Below are 20,259 nucleotides of genomic sequence, written 5' to 3'. Positions count from 1 at the left end.
TTTTTTTTAAAATTATAAATTACTAAAACTATTAATCCCACAATGAAAATTTTGTTATCAGTATTTTAATTTTTTTTACAAAAGATATAAATGATCAAAAAATTATATGAGTAGAAATCATCATTTAATAGACATTAATATTAAAAATATACTAAAATATATTATCTATGTTAGTATCATTTAAATTTAATTACATATCCTACCAAATATAAATTTTTTTTTTTGGATTAATAAAATTGATTTATATGTTCGCACCAATTTAATTATATATTTAATAGTTACTGAACTTTAATTATTTAATATATATTAATTATTTCATAATATGTAAAAATATTTAATACATAAAATAATTTATATATATAATGTTGATCCTGCGCAAGGCGCGGATCTTAACCTAGTATATTCTATTAAAGAGTAAATATTGGTTGAAGATATGCAATAACAAATGATCTTTGTAATACCTTTTTGTATATAAACTACACATGCACACTATTGGTCTTTCGTTTTGAATTATACTACGGCAACATTAGTACATATCATTAAGCAACCAGATAATGACTGAAAACAATGATGAATCAAATAAATACAAGTATAAATAAACTTGCATATATAAGTCTCTCTATATATAGAATTTAATGAAAAGCGTTTTATATATTGCACGTTTTGAAGACGTAATCACTTTCATGTCGTTTATGCATTTTAGATGCTTTCTTTATGAACGGACTTATATATATTTTTTTTTTGGCAACCAACTGATTTATAAATCTAAACGGGTAGTTCAATACAAAGTCGAGACATGGTTTTAGAGAGCAGACTTCACAAGGGAGTCTGCTACACAATTGTGTTCGCGACCAATAAAAGAGATAAAGACAAATGAGAAGGATGAAGATAGTAGCTCGATATCCATGAGAACTCCAAAAAGCTCCACCGGATATGACTTCGAGTTTATAGCTCTCGCGAGCTCTTGTGAGTCGGTTCGAAACCAGACGCTAAGGAGAGATGTGCGCTTAGCTTCCTGCATTGCTTCCCTCATAGCCAGCGCTTCCGCCATGAGGGGAGAGGATATGTGATCGATTGCCCGCGAGCCTTCCGAGTAGACGCCATGAGCTGCATTTTTGAAGCACCACCCGAGCCCTGCTCTTCTTGAAACAGACCATGCCGCATCCGTATTGCAGTAGATCACATCAGGGTTGGTAGGGGGTGTCTCATTACCTGTTTGTGTAGGAGAGCTCTTTGTTGTGTTTACCACCTGCGCAAATAGCCATTCGCGAGCTGCTACCACTGCATTCACTACCATAGATCGCGCCGTAACTGACTTATTCTCAAACAAAAGCAGGTTTCGTGATGTCCAGATCCCCAGAGGATCCAAGGGGAGAGGTTGCTTGAAATACCCGTTGGCGGTAAGCATCGCAGAGTCGACATGAATGCAAAGCAATCATGGAGTGAGGTGGCTGTGGCGAAGTCCGGTACTGAGTGGAAAGGAGCAAGGTTCCACACTTGTCTTGCGAAAGGGCAAAGGAAGAACAGATGCAGGGGGCTGTTTCCGGCTGAGTGCAGTGTGGGCAAGAGCCGTCTGTGATAATCCCACGGCCCTGAAGATTAGTTCCCAATGGAAGGGCGCCACGACACAGCTTCCATATGAAAACGGACTTATGTCTATTACCCAAAAACAAATTTGTAAAAGAGGACAGTTTGACCTAAAGTCTAGTTACGAAACAGGAGAAACAAAAAGCTCTTTACATTGGTGTTTTGATGAGGAGATAAGAGAGCTTTTGGTGGTTTGTTTCAGTTTGTTTCGCTCATTCTCAATATTTGGAGCTTAGCCATCTCGAGTTTCTCTAAAATACTAACGAAGCATTCAAACGCAGTTAATTACCAACTTTAAGAAAATGCTGCGGAATGCACCATATGCAAGTGAGAATGATCTGAAAGTTGCACAACAGTTGTGAAACGTAACGAATGAGCACTCTAAAAGGTTTGGATTCCTCTCACTGAAGCCTAGAATTCCGTTGGAAGTGGAACTTCATTATAGTCCAACAAGAGGTGAAAAAATTATCAATCTGTGTAGTAAATTTAAATGGTGTCAAAAAGCTACTCAAAGAAAAAGGAGAAGAAATACACACGATAAATGTGTGTATGGGAATGATTGGTTATATATTAAAACAATCCCGTGCCAACTACTACCTACATTGATAAATGCGATCGTGAATTTGATTACCCTTGGAAGGTGGTTTCATTTATGTAGCTCATTAATTTCTGTTAAAAGAAAAGAACCGAAGATTCTAGCATGCCCTATCAAATGATGGATTTTTGAAAAATGATTGATCAAAGAGACGGTAGAAACCATGTTTTGACTGTCACATTCACTATATAAATCATGGCGAAGACAAGAGTTATTTCATCAAACAAACCAAAAAAGGAGAGTTGAAGCTTTAAAACAAGAGAGAGAAATGGCGACGTCGGGAACATACGTGACGGAGGTTCCTTTAAAAGGGACCGCGGAGAAACACTACAAGAGGTGAAGAGCGAGAATCATCTCTTCCCTGATACCATTGGCCACCACATTCAAAATGTTACCGTTCACGAGGGCGAATGGGACTCTCACGGGGGTATCAAGATTTGGAACTACACGTTGGGTATTTATTTACTTATACCTTCTAATTTTCTCAATATACATTTAATATTTTATATATACGACACATCTAAGTTTAAATATACAGCAGCTCATAAGTGTGTCATTGCATATGAACATGACCTAAATTTAATTAATGACCACATGCATATAAAGATGGAAAACAGGAGGTATACAAGGAGAAGAGAGAGATAGACGATGAGAATAAAACAATGACGGCTAGAGGACTTGAAGGTCACGTGATGGAGCATTTCAAGGTTTGTGACATCGTCGTCCAATTTATTCCCAAGACTGAAGATAGTTGCGTCGGAAAAATCACTATGATCTGGGAGAAGCGCAACGATGAAGTCCCCGAACCAAGTAGCTACATGAAACTCGTCAAGAGCATGGTTGCTGAGATGCAGGAGCACGTCCACAAAGCTTAATCAACATCACAATCACAATTACCATCACCATCACCATCAAGTCATCACTATCTCAATTTACTTATTAAGGTGTTTTCAATATAATAATGAATAAGTGTGGTCTTGTACGTGGAGTTCGTTTGGTTCTTGTAAGATGGTCTAAGAGCATGTTCAATGGGGGAACCTCTAATTGGGTTCTTAGTGAATATATAAGTAATAAACTTAAGTTAAGAACTTTTGTTAAGAAACAATGATTTTGAGTGCTCCAATGGTAGAACCCAATTAAGGGTTCTTAAAAAAAAGCATATACAGAGAAAGGACAATAGAAGTAACTCAAACGAGACTATAATAGCCTTTCATCAAGGCGAAATATGTATACGTTATATTTGGTCAGAACAAAGCACGTTCCATTCCAGGTCCTCAAGGCTTTGCACCAATCAGAAGAGCCCAGTCCACATCTTGAAACACTTCATATGGATATGTTCCTATATCAACTTCTCTCAACAAGGGGAACACGGAATCCTCCAGCTCCATTGCAACACCTTCGAGGGCTTGGATTGATCTCTCTGATCCAAGAAGTTTCAAAGCAATGGGCTGGTTTGGTCCTAACACTGAACCTGAAGCAAGCTACACAAGGAAAACAATAAGATAAGATCAAATGATTGGTAAGTAAAGTAATCAAATCTAAAGGAAGGACTTACTTTGAAGAGAAGGTGGTTTGAAATCATGCCTGCAGCACCTGAGACTGCGATATTGATCATCTTCTTCCATGATTAAGTCTCCTCCTCTTGTAAACACACACGTTTGGTAACTCAAAATCAAAGAACAAAGAGTTTTAAAGGTTGAAACTTTACAACTGAAACAGAGAGAAAGTAAAGATTACAGCTTTGAGGTCATAGGTGAGGCAGAACACTCCATAACACTCTTTCTTCGTCTTCACCGACCCATTTTCTTGAACCGCGACAGGTGCTTGGCTACTTTTAACATAAATTCAAAACAAGCATATGATCAGATAAAGGTTGAAACTTTATTTGAAGAGTGTAAAGAGACTTACTTCTGAGAAAACAGAGCAAGAGATTTGGAGATGGAAGTTGTGTGGAGAGGTGGAGGAAGAAGAAGATGGCGAAACTGGTTTGAAAGATGCAACTTGGAGGAGAGGCGAAGCTGAGACGAAGAGCGGAGGAAAGGCGACGTCGTTTTGGGGGTTGAAAGCTCAGACATGGCCATTATCGCACAGACACAAACTGTGAAAGTGAGAAGTTTTACGGAACTATGGAGAGACAGAGAGAGAGAGCGCGCGCCAAGACAGAGAGGATTAGAGAATCCATAACGGCTCTTTCCTCCTACCTCCTTCGAGGAGAGATCCAGGTCCATCATCTAACAATCAATCACACAATCAATAGACTAGATATGTTCAACGATTGTCGGTCCGAGGTTGCAATCGACGTCGGTGTATGATAGTGTGGTCATCGTCGACTTCGGGGAAGAGAGAACACATCCTTCGTCGGGTTGAAGTTTTCTTCACCGACCAAAATCACATCTCCAATGCCCTATCAACACGCGTCCACTAAGAAGCGTGTCTTGAAACGTTTAATTAAGACCCGACTCCTAAATTAATTACCATTTTTCATTTATTTTGATTACTTATTAGCCTAAGAGCCATACTTAAGAGCCTTGAATGAACATGCTCAATAAAACTTGAATGACTCTAACTATCGTGTTCTATGTAATGATACGTTAATTAATTTTAAATTTCCCATATATACACATATCTAGTGATGTGTTCCAAAAAAAAAAAAAACACATATCTAGTGATAGTGGTATTGGTATTGGTTAATTTGGACGAGCATTTCTTTTTGTTAAATTAAATGGGACTAGTAAATTTAATTTACTGAATGAAATCTTATAGCGAGATGATATTCAGAGAGAGAAAATGATACATAAGTCGCAATCACGTATGCATGTATGTTAAACGTGCAATGATTGTAAAAACTATGTGTTGACGACAATAAAGGGCAGTGGCACTATTTGTAGTAGATCATCCATTTTATTTCCACATAGGTTTTGTGCCTAGCCTTCACTTCAATTTGGGTAGCATTAAGCTAGGAACATCCTTAGATTAGTCCTATGAGTTTCTACAAGCCTTTTAAAACTTTTTGGGGGCTTGTACAAGCATTTTGCTTTATCAAGCAATTTTGTTCTCAAGTTGCATTATGTGATGTTCTTGTACTTTTGCTCATTAGATGGTAATGGTATTTACAATTTATAAAAAGAAAACTAGCGGATCATCCTGTGTCGGCCTTTACAGGTACATCATTATTAGATCTAAAGTGTAATTTCTGCAACTCTTGATAGTGTATCAAATTTGCTTAAACAATTTCAAAAAGCATACACACCAATAGATATTATAAAAAAATTATCTTATAATAATAAGCGTTGATAAGGTGGCATTTTAAGGTGTTACATAGGTGGTTTTTTAATAGAAAACTCACCAAAATCCTCTTGAAAAAATGTGTTCAATCTAAAGTTACGTATCTAATCTAAAGTGTTCAACTATCAACTCATTGATATATAAACTAGGTTAATACCCGCGTTACGCCGCAGACAGAGATTTTATATAAATTTTGTATTTTTACAGAATTAGTATTAAGCTAATCTGATAATGTAATTTCTGTAACTCTTGATAGTGTATCAAATTTGCTTAAACAATTTCAAAAAGCATACACACCACTAGATATTATAAAAAATTTATCTTATAATAATAAGCGTTGATAAGGTGGCATTTTAAGGGGTTACATAGGTGTTTTTTTTAATAGAAAACTCACCAAAATCCTCTTGAAAAAAATGTGCTAGCTTGGAAAGGTATACCGTATGTGCACCTACAATATACATTCACACTTTAGATTTTACGGTGCTTTTTATTAATCTGAGATAGTCATATACAACTTTAGCATATGGATCGAACATCAACCTGAGTTTGAAAACAACTTAAATATATGAAATTTTTTTTTCTTTAAAAAAGAAACTATATGATCTACATAATACTTTTCAACATGAAAAATAAGAACAAATTCCTTTCCAGAATCAGTTCTCATGATTCATGGAGAATCTTATGCAGAGGTTCTAAAACTTGAAACCTAGTAAAAAGTAAAAGAAATTTTAGTTTTCTTATTGTCTATTTATTTTTCGTATATTGATAATAGAAAGTAAATCATTGATTAAAATATCAAACTCTACAATTTCATTACTAATGTGCACATGACGTATAGGAAATCTTCTTCTAACAATTTCATGAGAAAGTCCAAAAGACCTAAACACATTTCCAACACTAAGAGGAAATGTGTACACAGCCTCCTTAAAGGTAAACATTATGACTACATAAATTATGGCAAGAAAAAACAAATATCAAAACCAGCAAAAAAGGTTGAAGGAAGGAATATTAGAGATTTCATACTTAGATTCTCTCGGATGATATAGCTTCACCATTAACTCTTAAGGCCATCAAAATCACAGATGTTACTTTCTCTTTCGCTTACTTCTTCGATGTCTCTCACATTTAGACATTGAAAACATAAAAAATAAAGAAGACTTACAAACTGTGGTTAATCGGGCCTACTCATGGTCCTGGACTGCAATTTTGTTTTAGTTTTAGAACCTTCATCTCCCAATTTGCCAAACAAAAGATTGTCCCACAAAAGATCTCACAATTTCGAAATCTCAGTTTCATTAAAGATCATTCTCAAGAGCACTGAAAAGGTGAGAACACATTTAGTGTTACGAAAAAACTTGAGAAAATCAGCTCAAATAAATTTCATGAGGCTCAAATTTCATCAGCTCCTCCACATTCTTCACAACATTAATCTTCTTATACAAAACACCTTTCATCGCCTCCATGGCCTAAATACTCTATTATAAAAACTTCTTTATGCTTCATAGTCGCTATTTCAGGATTGAAAAACAAATGAATGACTAAATATTACCGTAACGGTGAGGTTCCTGGCGCGCACCAGAGCACGCCACAGTGAAGACGGAGTTTGTGGTGGCTGAGCAACTGCCGATTGCGATGAATGAGAATCAAAGATTGGAGAGCTTCACTGCGGGTTACGGACGCGGCTTAGAGCAACCCGCAGGTTACGTACAGGTCCATCTCAATCCAGGTAAACTCAAAAGCGATCTTAAAAGCTAAAGCCATCCCTGGGTACTCATTGATCTGGCTCCTCATGTGGAAAACATCGCCAAGCTTCTGGTTCAGCTTCTCTCTGCTTTTGATTATGCTAAAGATAGCTATAAAGATGTCGAATGGATTGATTCCTCATTGGGATGAAGTTGTAAGCTTACGTGTCTTCACCAAATACTGAGTTGTATAAATGAAATGTTTTGGTTGGTTTTACAAGTTTTTTCACTTAATGACATATGGATTCCACAAAGCTCGAAAAAGCTCGAAAAATCTGATGAATCATGCTCTGGAAAGAGCCTTGTGCTATTATTGTGTTGATTAGACCCACTAATGTGTTTCATCATCATGGCTGATCATAAAAACGTTTTCATTGGGTGAGATATTCACTCAATATCTCATTCATATGATATTAATATTGTAAATTTAATTTTGTTCTACAAATTTTAATCTAATAATCAAATTAATTTTGTTCTGTTGGAAAGTATAGTGTCCAACGAAAATACAACATTTTTTATGGCACTTGGTGTTAGGGTGTATAGCAGTTAAGAAAAATCTGCGAGCGAGAGGAATACAAGAAACATATGTGGTGCTAAATGTGGAGCTTCAGAGGAATCGATAAACCATGTGTTTTTTGAATGTTTTCCAGCACTTCAAGTTTGAGCGCTCTCAAAGATACCATCAAATCCAGCTAATTTTCCAACTAGTTCTCTCTTCACAAACATGTATCATCTCTTTTGGAGAGTTCTTTCGCAAATGGATGATCATCAGTTTACATGGATACTATGGTATATTTGGAAAAGAAAGAATAATAAAGTTTTCAGTAATTTAGATATGGATACCCGGGAAACGCTTAAGCTAGCAGAAACAGAATCAACACTTTGGGCTGAGGCATAGTTGTTGAACACACAGAGGGAAACACCACACACAGAGGTCGCGATCCTACCGTCAATTCCAGGACGATGGTGTTTTACAGATGGTTTTTGGAAAAAAGAATGATCTTTTTCAGGACAAGGTTGGTATAATATTGTAGAAGATTTTGATGGTTTGATGGGGGCAAGAAATGTCAGGGCTAGTATTTCTTCTCTTCATGCAGATGTGGAAGCGCTACTTTGGGCAATAGAGTGTATGAAAAACTTATGTCAGTTTCAGGTTACGTTTGCAACAGACTGTTCTCAATTAGTGAAGATGGTTTCGGAACCAGAAGAATAACCAGCTTTTGAAAGTTATTTGGAAGATATCAAGACCCAGAAAGAAAGTTTCCTCAATTCAGAGATCAGAAATCATTCATTTACCACAGATGCAAAATTCAAAGGCGAACAGTCTAGCACGCAGTGTCACGTAGCAACCGTTTTTCGTCATTCACATGGATGCAAAACTCCTGTTTTGGTTTACAGTATAAGTTTTTTGTAAAAGTTGATGTCAAAAAAAGAGTTTAAAATTTATCAAACGTGATATTATAGTAATTCTCTATTTGTTTTTTAAAAAAATATATCATTTTATTATAATTTTGGTTCTTCAGTAGCCCACACCCAAGCTTTTGCTGGCCTAGTTACTGGAATAGAGAACAATGCATGGCCCATTAATGATCCATCTAAGTTACTGGAGAAGTCTCTAGCTCGGAATTCAGATAGTTTCTCATTCACACCGGAGTCGTTGTTTGGCCGCCGGTAAGCTTCCACTCCCATTCTTCTTCCTCATCATCCGACCAGTCTGTTGAGTTCGATTTGTAGTTTCTTGTTTTTTTGTCCAAGGAACTAAATTATCTAGAACCAACCGAGATCAGGCTCTGAGATTTCGTCATTGACGAACCTATGTAGTGACTCGAAACGGTCACGAACGTTCTAGAGTCTTAGCTGGAATTTCGACCGTAAGAATGTTGTCTTGTCTTGTTTGATTTTTTTTTTTTACAGACACAAGCGAAACAGGAGTCTTTGTTTTGTTTGGCGTTTTTGAAACTCTTATTTTTCTTGCAGGCAAAGCTTTCTATTTCGAAGATGGCGTTTTTTGTGCTGTCCCGTGTTTCAAGACGGTTGTTGAAACCAACCGTCTCGGCAACTCTCTCTGTATTCCACTCTCAACAACATATATACTTGTCCACACCTGTTACTATTACACACTACATCAACCCTTTGTCTAAGTATACTCTGTGGAATCATCATAACCACCAAGCTAATAGATTGGTTGCTGGAATGTGGTCGTCGTCTTTGGTTTTGGAAAGGGGTCGTCAGGAGATGAGTGGTTTTGGTGGTGTTAAGGAAGATTCTTCTTGGATAGATTTGTATTTACCAGAAAGAGCTAGAGGTTATGCTAAGCTTGCTCGTTTGGATAAACCTATTGGCACTTGGTTGCTTGCTTGGCCTTGTATGTGGTACGTAAGTTTTTTACTTTCCCTTTGAGTGAAGACATTTCACTTTTTGAGATTCAGCTTCGTTCTTGTATTAGGTCAATTGCGTTGGCTGCTGATCCTGGGAGCCTTCCTAGTTTTAAAATGATGGGTTTGTTTGGTTGCGGAGCTATACTTCTTAGAGGTGCTGGCTGTACTATAAATGATCTGCTTGATCAGGACATTGATACAAAGGTCAGTTTTGTTGTTCACAAAAGACTAAGTGATGTTATAAATCTTTGTTATGTTAAATGCATTTTCTATCCAGGTTGATCGTACAAGATTAAGACCTATAGCCAGTGGTCTTTTGACACCGTTCCAAGGGCTTCAATTTCTTGTGCTACAATTGCTTCTAGGCTTAGGGATTCTTCTCCAACTTAACAATTACAGGTTTAAATTTTTGAAGAGATAAAGTCATGCCTTCCCTTTGGTTTTGTGATTGAGTTACTTGAGCTCGTCTCAGTCTATATATTGTGCAGCCGTCTGTTAGGGGCTTCATCATTGTTCCTTGTCTTCTCCTACCCGCTTATGAAGAGGTTTACATTTTGGGTAATTTAAGGCTTCTCAAATTTAGTCAGTATGTTATCTTCTTGGTTTATTTGTTTATTATAGATTCTTGGATTGTGATTGCAGCCTCAAGCATTTTTAGGATTGACAATAAACTGGGGAGCATTGTTAGGATGGGCTGCAGTTAAAGGAAGCGTAGAGCCAGCTGTTGTGCTCCCTCTGTATCTCTCTGGAATCTGCTGGACTCTTGTTTATGATACTATTTATGCACATCAGGTATTATTCAACTCTGTTCTTAACTTTTAACTTTCATAGATTATGAAAAGTAACAGAGTAGCTATTCTCCAGGACAAAGAAGATGATGTGAAGGTTGGTGTGAAGTCTACGGCTCTTAGGTTCGGTGATAACACAAAGCTTTGGCTAACTGGATTTGGCACAGCATCCATGGGGTTGCTTGCACTTTCTGGACTGAGTGCAGATCTCGGTAACTCAATGAACTTCACAACGGTTCAGTTCTTTTTTGTGATTCCAAATTCCATCCACATTCTTTTTTATTTTGTGTTTCTTGCTGTAATGATTAAGGGTGGCAATATTACGCATCACTGGTCGCTGCTTCAGGACACTTAGGATGGCAAATAGGGACAGCTGACTTGAAGTCTACGGCTCTTAGGTTCGGTGATAACACAAAGCTTTGGCTAACTGGATTTGGCACAGCATCCATGGGGTTGCTTGCACTTTCTGGACTGAGTGCAGATCTCGGTACTACTCATTGAACTGCCACAAAGCTTCTTTTGTGATTCCCAGTTCAATCTACACTATTTTATTTTACTTTTGGTTTCTTGATCTGATGATGAAGGGTGGCAATACTACGCGTCACTGGTGGCTGCATCGGGACAGTTAGGATGGCAAATAGGGACAGCTGACTTTTCATCTCGCCCTGACTGCAGTAGAAAGTATGTAACACTTTTGATGAATGTTCAATATGTGAAAAAAGCTAACACTTCTCTGGTTTTGATGTTTGCAATAGATTTGTGTCAAACAAGTGGTTTGGTGCTATTATATTTAGCGGAGTTGTACTTGGAAGATCTTTTCAATAGAGATCTCTATCTCTCTTTCTGTTGATGAATGCTCCATGAAGCTGTTCTGAGAGTACAGAGTAAACCCATGCCTTCAGGATCCGAAAACTCAAAGAAGCTAGTGTCAGATAAGCTGAAACTTTTGACTCTTCTCTTCTGTTAATAAGAACTGTTGTTTTGTGATTCATGTCTTGGTCCAAATTGTTGACTGAGTAAACCTTCTAGTCAGTCTAGAGGCTTTTATAAAATAGTTATCATACGGTCATTTGTAATTAGAGGATTAAAACCTAGCAATAATTTTATTTTATTTTCAATCTCAAATTGCAAAAGATTGAATTATCGTAAAAGTATACATAAATAGAAGATTTTACCTTTTCTCATTCATTCACTTAAGTTTATACTCCAGTGGGAAAATAATTTGTCGTTTTATAATATTTTTTTTCCAAAAATACGCGGTTTTAATTGCTCCAGCTATACGCCAATAAAAACACGCCACGTAGTCTCCATCTTCCCGTGTTCATCTTCGGACCATCGGATCTTTTGCCTCTCAGTTGACTTTATTGACTCAGAGAAAAACAAAGTTCGTTCGGCAATGGGACACAGACACAGCAAGTCCAAATCCTCCGGTCCGCCACCGTCCTCCTCTTCCTCCACCAACGTCGTCCACCATGTCCAACCTTCCGGAGGGCGCCGCGGATCTTCCGGTTCTGGCTCCGCACCCGTCGGATCTTCCTCAACCGGCGGATCCCGCTCCGCCGCATCTGCTCAGCAGAACGGTCGGATCTTAGGCCGTCCGATGGAGAATGTCAGGGGAACGTACGACTTCGGCAAGGAGCTAGGTCGTGGCCAGTTCGGAGTCACGTATCTCGTCACTCACAAAGAGACCAAAAAACTCTTCGCCTGCAAGTCGATCCCCACGCGCCGCCTCGTCCACCGTGACGACATTGAAGACGTTCGCCGCGAAGTCCAGATTATGCACCATCTAAGTGGTCACAGGTAATTTTATTTCGAGAGTTTCCTAAAATGAATATGAAAGGCGGTCAAGATCCCAAGACTAATAACCAATTTTCAAAACATCGCTAGGATGTAGTTAGTTGTTTTATATAAGATTATTGATTAGGGGAGTACCTAGTTCTAAAAATCGCTAGGATGTAGTTAGTTGTCAAGATCCAATAGTAATGACCAATGTTCTAAAAATCGCTAGGATGTAGTTAGTTGTCAAGATCCAATAGTAATGACCAATGTTCTAAAAATCGCTAGGATGTAGTTAGTTGTCAAGATCCAATAGTAATGACCAATGTTCTAAAAATCGCTAGGATGTAGTTAGTTGTCAAGATCCAATAGTAATGACCAATGTTCTAAAAATCGCTAGGATGTAGTTAGTTGTCAAGATCCAATAGTAATGACCAATGTTCTAAAAATCGCTAGGATGTAGTTAGTTGTCAAGATCCAATAGTAATGACCAATGTTCTAAAAATCGCTAGGATGTAGTTAGTTGTCAAGATCCAATAGTAATGACCAATGTTCTAAAAATCGCTAGGATGTAGTTAGTTGTCAAGATCCAATAGTAATGACCAATGTTCTAAAAATCGCTAGGATGTAGTTAGTTGTTTTATATAAGATTATTGATTAGGGGAGTACCTAGTTCTAAAAATCGTTTCGTTTAGATCCGATTTGGCGAGTTGGGGACGTATAGGCGCCAGCTAGACTGATTTTTAGAATATTGGTAGTGACTAATGAGAACATATGTTACTCTAGAAATGATTAGTGTATGTCAGGGGAACATAACATATTGGTGCATTGATTTGTAGGAACATAGTGGACTTGAAGGGAGCTTACGAGGACAGACACTCGGTGAATCTGATAATGGAGCTGTGCGAAGGAGGGGAGCTTTTCGACAGGATCATAGCTAAAGGCCATTACACGGAGAGAGCGGCTGCCGATTTGTGCAGGCAGATGGTGATGGTTGTGCATAGTTGCCACTCTATGGGTGTGATGCACCGTGATTTAAAGCCTGAGAACTTTCTCTTCCTGAGCAAAGATGAGAACTCTCCGTTGAAAGCTACAGACTTTGGTCTATCCGTCTTCTTTAAACCAGGTTAGGCTAATTTGAGAATGGACTCTATTACTTTCATATGTGGTGTAACTTTGATTGTGTTGAATGCAGGAGATAAGTTTAAGGATCTTGTTGGGAGTGCATACTATGTGGCCCCGGAGGTTTTGAAACGGAACTATGGACCAGAGGCTGATATCTGGAGTGCCGGTGTGATTCTGTTCATCCTTATCAGCGGTGTCCCGCCGTTTTGGGGAGGTACTATTACTTGTCTTCATCTTGTTTGAGAAGAGAGTTTAAAACAGTGGAACATGAATGTGTTTCTGTTGTGCAGAAAATGAGACAGGGATCTTTGATGCTATTCTAAAAGGAGAGCTTGACTTCTCAGCTGATCCGTGGCCAACGGTGTCGGCTGGTGCCAAAGATCTTGTGAAGAGAATGTTGAAGTATGACCCTAAAGACCGGCTTACAGCTAGCGAAGTGTTGAGTAAGACCACTTGGTAACTTTGTTTTGATGATTAAACACTGTTCTTTTACACGTTTTTGATACATACGCAGATCATCCGTGGATTAAAGAAGACGGAGAGGCGTCAGACAAACCGCTTGACAATGCTGTGTTGTCCAGGATGAAACAGTTCAGAGCGATGAACAAACTAAAGAAGATGGCACTCAAGGTCATAGCAGAGAACCTGTCTGAAGAAGAAATCATTGGTCTGAAAGAGATGTTCAAAGCTCTAGACACCGATAAAAACGGAATAGTCACCTTGGAGGAGTTGAGAACCGGTCTCCCAAAGCTTGGCAATAAGATCTCTGAGGCTGAAATAAGACAGTTAATGGAAGCAGTAAGTCTCTGGTGTTTTCTCCCCCACTGGATAAACCAAAAGGCTTATTATTATTGGTTTTTGGTTTATAGGCTGATATGGATGGAGATGGATCGATTGACTACTTGGAGTTTATATCAGCGACAATGCATATGAACAGAATCGAACGTGAGGATCACTTGTACACTGCTTTCCAGTACTTCGACAAGGACAACAGCGGGTAATAAAAAACATTAGTAAGCTACCTCTTTAGTAACAAAGTCTTCACACTTTTGATTTTGTGTTATTTAGGTACATAACAATGGAAGAGCTAGAGCAGGCCATGAAGAAATACAACATGGGTGATGACAAATCCATCAAAGAGATCATTGCTGAAGTTGACACCGATCGTGTACGTGTCATACACACATTTATTATATGCATTAGTCTTGTTAATAACACGCACTCACTTTTGTGAATTCAAAATCTGTCAGGACGGGAAAATAAACTACGAAGAGTTCGTAGCGATGATGAAGAAGGGAAATCCAGAACTGGTGACGAACCGACGCAGAGTCAACATGTAAAACGAAGGAAGTTTAGAGAGGGTAATGATAACTACAACAAATCTCTTTCTCTTTATGTTTCTCTGACGAGAGATCTTTTGATGTATCCTTTGTTTGCTTTGCTTCTCTCTTTACTTTATCTTAGCTTTGTTTGTTTTGTTACAATGATGTTTATTTTCTCTTGCAATATCTTCTTTTATCACCACGACATTTGATTATAAAAAAAGTCACTTGCAGGTTTGTCTCATGTGAGATTATACTTGCAGGTCCATCATTTGATTATAAGTGTTAATTTCAAAATCCAACTTAGCATTATAATCCTAAACCTTATTCGGGGTTTATAATCCACTCAGACAGCCACATTGATGGCCTGGTGCCTTGGTGGTAGTGTAAAATGATTGGTTTATTTGCGTTCTACGGAGGACTAAGACACCACCAAGCCGAAGTATTGTTTACACGGATTCATCTTGGTTTTTGTCAAGTTTTGACTTGGTTTAGGTTGTAAACAAAATCGGTGATCGTAGCTGTAGTAATTCACATACAAATGTAGAAAAAGCTAACTGTAAGTAAGTAAACAACACAAATGAATGAACTAAAAAATAAAGATATAAAAACGAAAAGAATTGTCAGAAGTGGTATTTGAACCCACGCCCTCTCACGAGGACCAGAACTTGAGTCTGGCGCCTTAGACCACTCGGCCACCCTGACTGTTGTGGAATACTTCATTTTACAGGTAAATGTAGTAGATTAGTATGTTAAGTATAAATCTTCCTTATTAAAGACCGGAAGTTTCATTGCATTTTATAAGATACTGTACAAACGCCCAAGGCTTCTTACAAAGATGAGGAAACAGCTTTTTTGACTTGCATCAAACGAAATTAACAATCTTAAAGCACGAGACTGAAAAGTTGAAAATTTAAATATCTTGAAATTCTTAAGTTATACAGAGAGAGAGAGAGAGAGAGAGAGAGAGAGAGAGACAACACTAACTGTATCATCTCTTCACCAACAATGACAAAAACCAAATAACATATTAAAAGATCTAACACATAGCTTCGACACCATTTCACAACACCGTGTTCTTTTTTTGCTATCGACGAATTACCATTTTCGTAAAAACCTAATCTTTCTTCTTGTTCTTCAACGGGCCCAATGGGATCTTGCTCAACACCTTCTCGTCCAACACTGCATACTGCTTCTTGATCTCTATCATTGCTTTCTCACCTAACGGGTCGACTTTGTCCTCGAACTTGTCGTAGGCAAGAGGAACCGTGAAGAGCAGCACAAGAGCTGTTGCAGGAGGGAAAAAGGTTTAGTCATCAGGAGAAGGTAAGGACTACTACACGTTATGAAAGATGAAAGCATTTACCTATGTATGCCAATGTCAAGAAATTGAACCAGCCACCCAAGATCGACACAACCCATAAGCCAGCAATAGCCTTAACTCAATCAAAACGTTGAAATATCATCAGAACAAACATCCAAAGCACACAACTTCCCAAAAAGAGATCGAACTTACAGTAAGAAACTTCTTGAGATCCCTTCCAGATGCAATCTCACGAAGAGAAGAGAAGCCTCTATTGATTTGAACCCTAAGCCCAGACGCAAGCTGGAGAATAGGCTCCTCAGGGATATGAACTTCAGGAATCTTCGGTGGAGACCTAACCAAAAAAAAAAAAAAAAAAACTCAAAATCATTAACAACCGAGAAGAGACTAAACACCAAATCTAATAATCAAACTCACTTGTTGATAAACATGGTGGCATTAGACCAGAGAAACAACACAGCCAGCACAACAATCATGACGTGGCAGAGGAGAGTAAGAAGGTGATACTCCATCAACTCAAAGAGAACCCAAGCGGCTGTAGCACCGCCGAGTACACCACCAGACATCTTCTTGTTCTTCCACATGAATATATCCGCCGCTGCATATCAAAACATTAGAAAGCATCGAACTTTATACACAAAACTACACCTTTAACCAAACCCAGATCCAAATCACACCAATTCAAATACCAAAACTAACGAAAGCAAAACCAGATCGGAGCAAAAACCGTACGTTTTCCACCGCCGAGGACCTTGTGAACAGGCTTCTCCCTTCCGAACAAGCGGTAAACTTTCGATTTCATTGAAGACGAAGAGTCGGAAGACATATTCTTGTCGTCGTCATCTGACGAAGAATCGCCACCGTGGTGGAGCTTCTCCGAGATCTTGTCCATCAGCGATTCCCTCTCCACAACCTCAACAGCTGGCTCCGAAGCGGTTACAGGTTCGTCGTGTTTGTGTTTGTGTTCGTCCGTCATCTCTTCTCCGATCCGATTTCACACAGATCTTAAAGCTTCAGAAGAGAGAGTATATAAAGGTGAAGGCAAGAAAGAATATTCAAAATCAATCATGTCCGTTTAAATTTTGTTTATGATCTGAGCCGTTCGATTTGTTCGTCGTTACTTAACTTGAGCCAAGCCGACACATTTCATTAAGGAACCGACATGTGACGCCGTCAGAGTTAACGGCTCCCGTCATCGGGGGAGGTTGACGTGGCGGAGGTTTAAGCGCTAAGTAAATTGGGTAGTGTGTAGGTGTCGCCCGGGTGAGTCAAGATGTTTGTAAGATCCCGTGGAGAAAGATTCAGCCATTCGTACATGAGTCACGTTCTTTCTCACTGCCGAACGACAAAATATTTGTTTTAAATTTATATATGATGTAGTTTGTATATGATAAACACTGTTGTATACATTGTGAACAAGTTATTAGTCAGGAAACAGTTCTAGGTAGGCTTGTCACTTCTAGAATATCAAAAGAGGGAGAGTACAAATGATGAACATTACCTATAAATAATCAAGCCCATTACTAGTTTTCACGTTGGCCCAATCCAGAGTATTATTGATCACAAATAAACTAGAATCAATACTATACCGAATGCTCAAACCAAACATTTTTTTTTTCTTTGTTTTCGGCTTAGAGAGACTTCAGAAAGACCAAAAAGTGAATTACCTTGCTGCAAATGAAAGACGAATTGAGCACATAAGAGGCTCCATTGTCCTCAGTCCCTTCGCAGTTTGTTAAGATGTCCGAGCGAATTCTTCTTCATTATTTTTTGGAGTAAATTGGCAGGTTTGTGTATATAGTTAAAGTTTTTTCGAGTATTTTCCCGAGTGTGGGCGCTTTGTGAGGCGTTAAGTTTGTAGCTTTTTTCAGTTTAAAAGAAATAAAAGAAGTTACCAAAAAAAAAAAAAAAGTATAAACGCTAAATCTGATATAACAGTAATGCAATCAAGTGATTGAGTGATAGCATGAAGAACAATGGTTAACGAAATTCATACAAAGCATACTTGGACACGCTTGATGGAAACTAAGTAAAACGAAAGCATACAAATTTTGGAGGCTCATCAAAGAGTATCTTCATGAGGTTAGAGTAACCAGACTACCAAAAATAACAATATATGCCATCGTAAGAACATCAAACAGGTGCGATATCTTCTAGTACTATAAATAATGTAATTTTCGTTAATAATTCAAGCAAGAGATGCATGTAGGATTTCTATGTCTTAAAGTGGAAAACTAAAGAAACAAAAAAGAAAAAGAAAAAAAAAATAGATGAATTCAAATTAAAATAATCAAGCATAATCCAATTTCAGTAATGACGATTAAACTAAACTAGGATAAGATCTGCTCTTGCGCATGGTAAATTTATATGAAAATTATTTAAGAAATATCATATGGAAAAAATTTTATATTATTGATCGAATTAATATATTTGACTCTTAAACAATTTTTTAAAACTTTTTTTGTTAATCACATAATTGTTTACTAATGAACTAATCTCATTTTTTAAAATATTTTACGTCAAAAAATTATTTATCGCATAAAAACCTAACGTTTAGGCTGAAAAATCTCATGCCTACTATTTGGTTACAATGAAACTATGCCAGCTCGGTTTTATATCATGATTTAGCAATTTAAAATTTAATTATGCTTATAAGAAGTTTACGTTCACGTGTCAATCCTATCTATCTTCGATATTTTTCTTCTTTTGTGTTATTTTGGTTATTGCTCGATATAAATATTGATTTTTTAGTTTATTTTCATTTCTTTCTTTTATTTTGGCCTGAGATTTAGAAAATGTTTAAGATTCAAAATTATTAAAGAGATACATACTTAGGTTAAGATCTATGCCTTGTGCAGAATAAATACTTATTTTATATTTTTCTACATATTATGAAATAATAAAATAATAATTATATATATTAAATAACTAAGAAATCAGTTACTATTATGTAATAAATTGGCTTGTTGTTTATTCGCAATCATTTTAAAATAAATAAATCAAAACAATCCATCTTATTTATCGTATATGATATATAACTAAATGTAAACGAAATGAAGTATATATATATATATATATATATATCAACATAAACACCTATTAAAATAAAATTATTTATTTATATGATTTTATTATCATTGTATCTTATTATAGAAAAAAATTTAAACATTGATCACAAAAATTTATGTGAGACTTTTAACAGTTTTAGTAATTTATACTCGTTTTGAAAAATTCAAAATACAACATATACAAAAAAAATCTAAAATTTTAATATATGATTAATGTAATTGTGTAATTTATTTTAATAGTAAATAATTAAACAAAAATGATAGAAAGCATACAAATTATTAGAAAATCTTCATTATTTAAAATCATTAATTACTATATATATCATAATCACATTAGGTAATTACGTAGGTTTTATTTAAGGAAATAATATATAATAAATAATCACATTTCTTTAGTTAATATCATATGATATCATATAGTTGGTATTAAATGTTTTCAGTGAGATATAAAAATCGAATTAGACCAACATGTTTTTCAATTTCAATATGAGGCTGACACATAAGACTAATTAACTATCTAATTGATTGATACATAAATAATTGGTATTTTTTAATTATTAAAAAATTGAGATTACATCTTTTCAAATGTTCCTTGATTAATATACAGGGGATTGTCGTAAAGTTCACCGCAATACGCAACGCATAAACTTGAAAATAAGAATATAAAGTCTAGACTCTAGATACATGCTTATGTGTCCACTAAAGTTTCTTAGAATCTCAATCTACGCCGGCAGTTTGTTTCGGGTCAGGGAGTGCTTTTGGAACTAATGCTTCAGTCCGATCTGAGTCGACATGATTTTGAGCAATAAACAACATTACATATGTATTTTGAAATAGTTAAAAGAATAATATTCAATGTATTATAATGGAATTTTCAAGCCAGAATTTGGAGACATAAATTAAATATATAATATTTAAAAAGAATTTTCAAATAAGAATCCATATTATTCAGAAGTGAAAGGAAATTTCAATTTCTTAACTTTATTTTTAAAAGTAGAAATACATCAAAATATCATACCAAGAGAAACGATCGATCACACGATTGGTGATAAGTACACAAACTTTATATATATGTCACAAAAACAAATACTAAAAGTGCTCATAATTTATCTCAAATCAGCAGAGCACCAATTTATTAGCATAGATAAAAGACTAAGGACAAGATACACATTGACCCACTTAGTTGACGTCTTTGCGTGAATTAAGCTTCACCTATGGAAATGGAAAGGGGGAAGGAAAGGGGGACGGAAGGGGGAGTGGATGGTGGGG

At 36.8% G+C, this 20,259-nt stretch overlaps 5 protein-coding genes, 1 non-coding gene and 1 pseudogene across 7 annotated transcripts in view; 3 read left to right on the top strand and 4 right to left on the bottom strand.

The window, feature by feature from the left end:
* The first annotated feature begins 2,392 nt into the window (after window positions 1-2,392).
* On the top strand, window positions 2,393-3,170 carry LOC106304327 (annotated as a pseudogene).
* A 286-nt stretch (window positions 3,171-3,456) lies between these two features.
* On the bottom strand, window positions 3,457-4,263 carry LOC106303370 (malate dehydrogenase [NADP], chloroplastic-like). The gene is made up of 3 exons (XM_013739656.1): window positions 4,091-4,263; window positions 3,920-4,013; window positions 3,457-3,663 (listed from the first exon to the last, which is right to left on the bottom strand). Exons 1-3 carry the CDS (start codon window positions 4,261-4,263, stop codon window positions 3,457-3,459), a joined length of 474 nt encoding a protein of 157 aa, XP_013595110.1.
* A 4,585-nt stretch (window positions 4,264-8,848) lies between these two features.
* On the top strand, window positions 8,849-11,593 carry LOC106305808 (4-hydroxybenzoate polyprenyltransferase, mitochondrial). Of its 2 annotated transcripts, XM_013742201.1 has the most exons (10): window positions 8,849-9,080; window positions 9,187-9,581; window positions 9,656-9,791; window positions 9,865-9,986; window positions 10,076-10,145; window positions 10,230-10,379; window positions 10,452-10,483; window positions 10,759-10,862; window positions 10,960-11,056; window positions 11,131-11,593. In XM_013742201.1, exons 2-10 carry the CDS (start codon window positions 9,208-9,210, stop codon window positions 11,198-11,200), a joined length of 1,155 nt encoding a protein of 384 aa, XP_013597655.1. In that variant the 5' UTR covers window positions 8,849-9,080; window positions 9,187-9,207; the 3' UTR covers window positions 11,201-11,593. The 2 variants fall into 2 exon arrangements, with proteins under 2 accessions (XP_013597655.1, XP_013597654.1); XM_013742200.1 differs by lacking the exon at window positions 10,759-10,862 and having other exon boundaries at window positions 8,850-9,080; window positions 10,452-10,587.
* An 84-nt stretch (window positions 11,594-11,677) lies between these two features.
* On the top strand, window positions 11,678-14,792 carry LOC106305807 (calcium-dependent protein kinase 3). The gene is made up of 8 exons (XM_013742199.1): window positions 11,678-12,175; window positions 12,991-13,277; window positions 13,347-13,490; window positions 13,567-13,719; window positions 13,791-14,074; window positions 14,146-14,273; window positions 14,345-14,444; window positions 14,527-14,792. Exons 1-8 carry the CDS (start codon window positions 11,772-11,774, stop codon window positions 14,614-14,616), a joined length of 1,590 nt encoding a protein of 529 aa, XP_013597653.1. The 5' UTR covers window positions 11,678-11,771; the 3' UTR covers window positions 14,617-14,792.
* Window positions 14,793-15,219: 427 nt separating this feature from the next.
* On the bottom strand, window positions 15,220-15,303 carry TRNAL-CAA. Its single transcript has one exon. It is a non-coding gene; the product is annotated as a tRNA-Leu (tRNA).
* Window positions 15,304-15,463: 160 nt separating this feature from the next.
* LOC106305806 (reticulon-like protein B1) lies at window positions 15,464-16,934 on the bottom strand. Its single transcript, XM_013742198.1, has 5 exons — window positions 16,655-16,934; window positions 16,340-16,520; window positions 16,115-16,256; window positions 15,965-16,034; window positions 15,464-15,885 (listed from the first exon to the last, which is right to left on the bottom strand). The coding sequence occupies exons 1-5, from the start codon at window positions 16,896-16,898 to the stop codon at window positions 15,716-15,718; spliced, it is 807 nt and encodes a 268-aa protein (XP_013597652.1). The 5' UTR covers window positions 16,899-16,934; the 3' UTR covers window positions 15,464-15,715.
* The window catches only part of LOC106305805 (cystine lyase CORI3-like), a 6,355-nt gene continuing 2,904 nt past the window's right edge, over window positions 16,809-20,259 (bottom strand). The window contains exon 7 of the mRNA XM_013742196.1: window positions 16,809-16,933. Coding sequence (XP_013597650.1) covers window positions 16,917-16,933 — 17 coding nt within the window. The 3' untranslated portion in view covers window positions 16,809-16,916. The remainder of the gene's footprint in view (window positions 16,934-20,259) is intronic.

The sequence above is a fragment of the Brassica oleracea genome, chromosome C7 (assembly GCF_000695525.1).
Source record: "Brassica oleracea var. oleracea cultivar TO1000 chromosome C7, BOL, whole genome shotgun sequence".
Taxonomy (NCBI): domain Eukaryota; kingdom Viridiplantae; phylum Streptophyta; class Magnoliopsida; order Brassicales; family Brassicaceae; genus Brassica; species Brassica oleracea.
Note: the sequence above shows the minus strand (reverse complement) of the source record. Positions and strands in the feature narration are given on the sequence as shown.

What these genes read in the sequence shown, in the direction of transcription:
- LOC106305807 (XM_013742199.1), top strand. Translation starts at nt 11,772, where the DNA reads ATGGGACACAGACACAGCAAGTCCAAATCCTCCGGTCCGCCACCGTCC. An exon ending in CACCATCTAAGTGGTCACAG is followed by an intron (nt 12,176 to 12,990) that starts GTAATTTTATTT and finishes ATTGATTTGTAG; the next exon opens with GAACATAGTGGACTTGAAGG. An exon ending in CTGAAGTTGACACCGATCGT is followed by an intron (nt 14,445 to 14,526) that starts GTACGTGTCATA and finishes AAAATCTGTCAG; the next exon opens with GACGGGAAAATAAACTACGA.
- LOC106305806 (XM_013742198.1), bottom strand. Translation starts at nt 16,898, where the DNA reads ATGACGGACGAACACAAACACAAACACGACGAACCTGTAACCGCTTCG. An exon ending in GCCACCATGTTTATCAACAA is followed by an intron (nt 16,257 to 16,339) that starts GTGAGTTTGATT and finishes TTTTTTGGTTAG; the next exon opens with GTCTCCACCGAAGATTCCTG. An exon ending in ATCTCAAGAAGTTTCTTACT is followed by an intron (nt 16,035 to 16,114) that starts GTAAGTTCGATC and finishes GATTGAGTTAAG; the next exon opens with GCTATTGCTGGCTTATGGGT.
- LOC106305808 (XM_013742201.1), top strand. Translation starts at nt 9,208, where the DNA reads ATGGCGTTTTTTGTGCTGTCCCGTGTTTCAAGACGGTTGTTGAAACCA. An exon ending in ATACTATTTATGCACATCAG is followed by an intron (nt 10,380 to 10,451) that starts GTATTATTCAAC and finishes GCTATTCTCCAG; the next exon opens with GACAAAGAAGATGATGTGAA. An exon ending in GATGTGAAGGTTGGTGTGAA is followed by an intron (nt 10,484 to 10,758) that starts GTCTACGGCTCT and finishes AGCTGACTTGAA; the next exon opens with GTCTACGGCTCTTAGGTTCG.
- LOC106303370 (XM_013739656.1), bottom strand. Translation starts at nt 4,263, where the DNA reads ATGGCCATGTCTGAGCTTTCAACCCCCAAAACGACGTCGCCTTTCCTC. An exon ending in CTTGCTCTGTTTTCTCAGAA is followed by an intron (nt 4,014 to 4,090) that starts GTAAGTCTCTTT and finishes TTATGTTAAAAG; the next exon opens with TAGCCAAGCACCTGTCGCGG. An exon ending in TCACCTATGACCTCAAAGCT is followed by an intron (nt 3,664 to 3,919) that starts GTAATCTTTACT and finishes TTCCTTGTGTAG; the next exon opens with CTTGCTTCAGGTTCAGTGTT.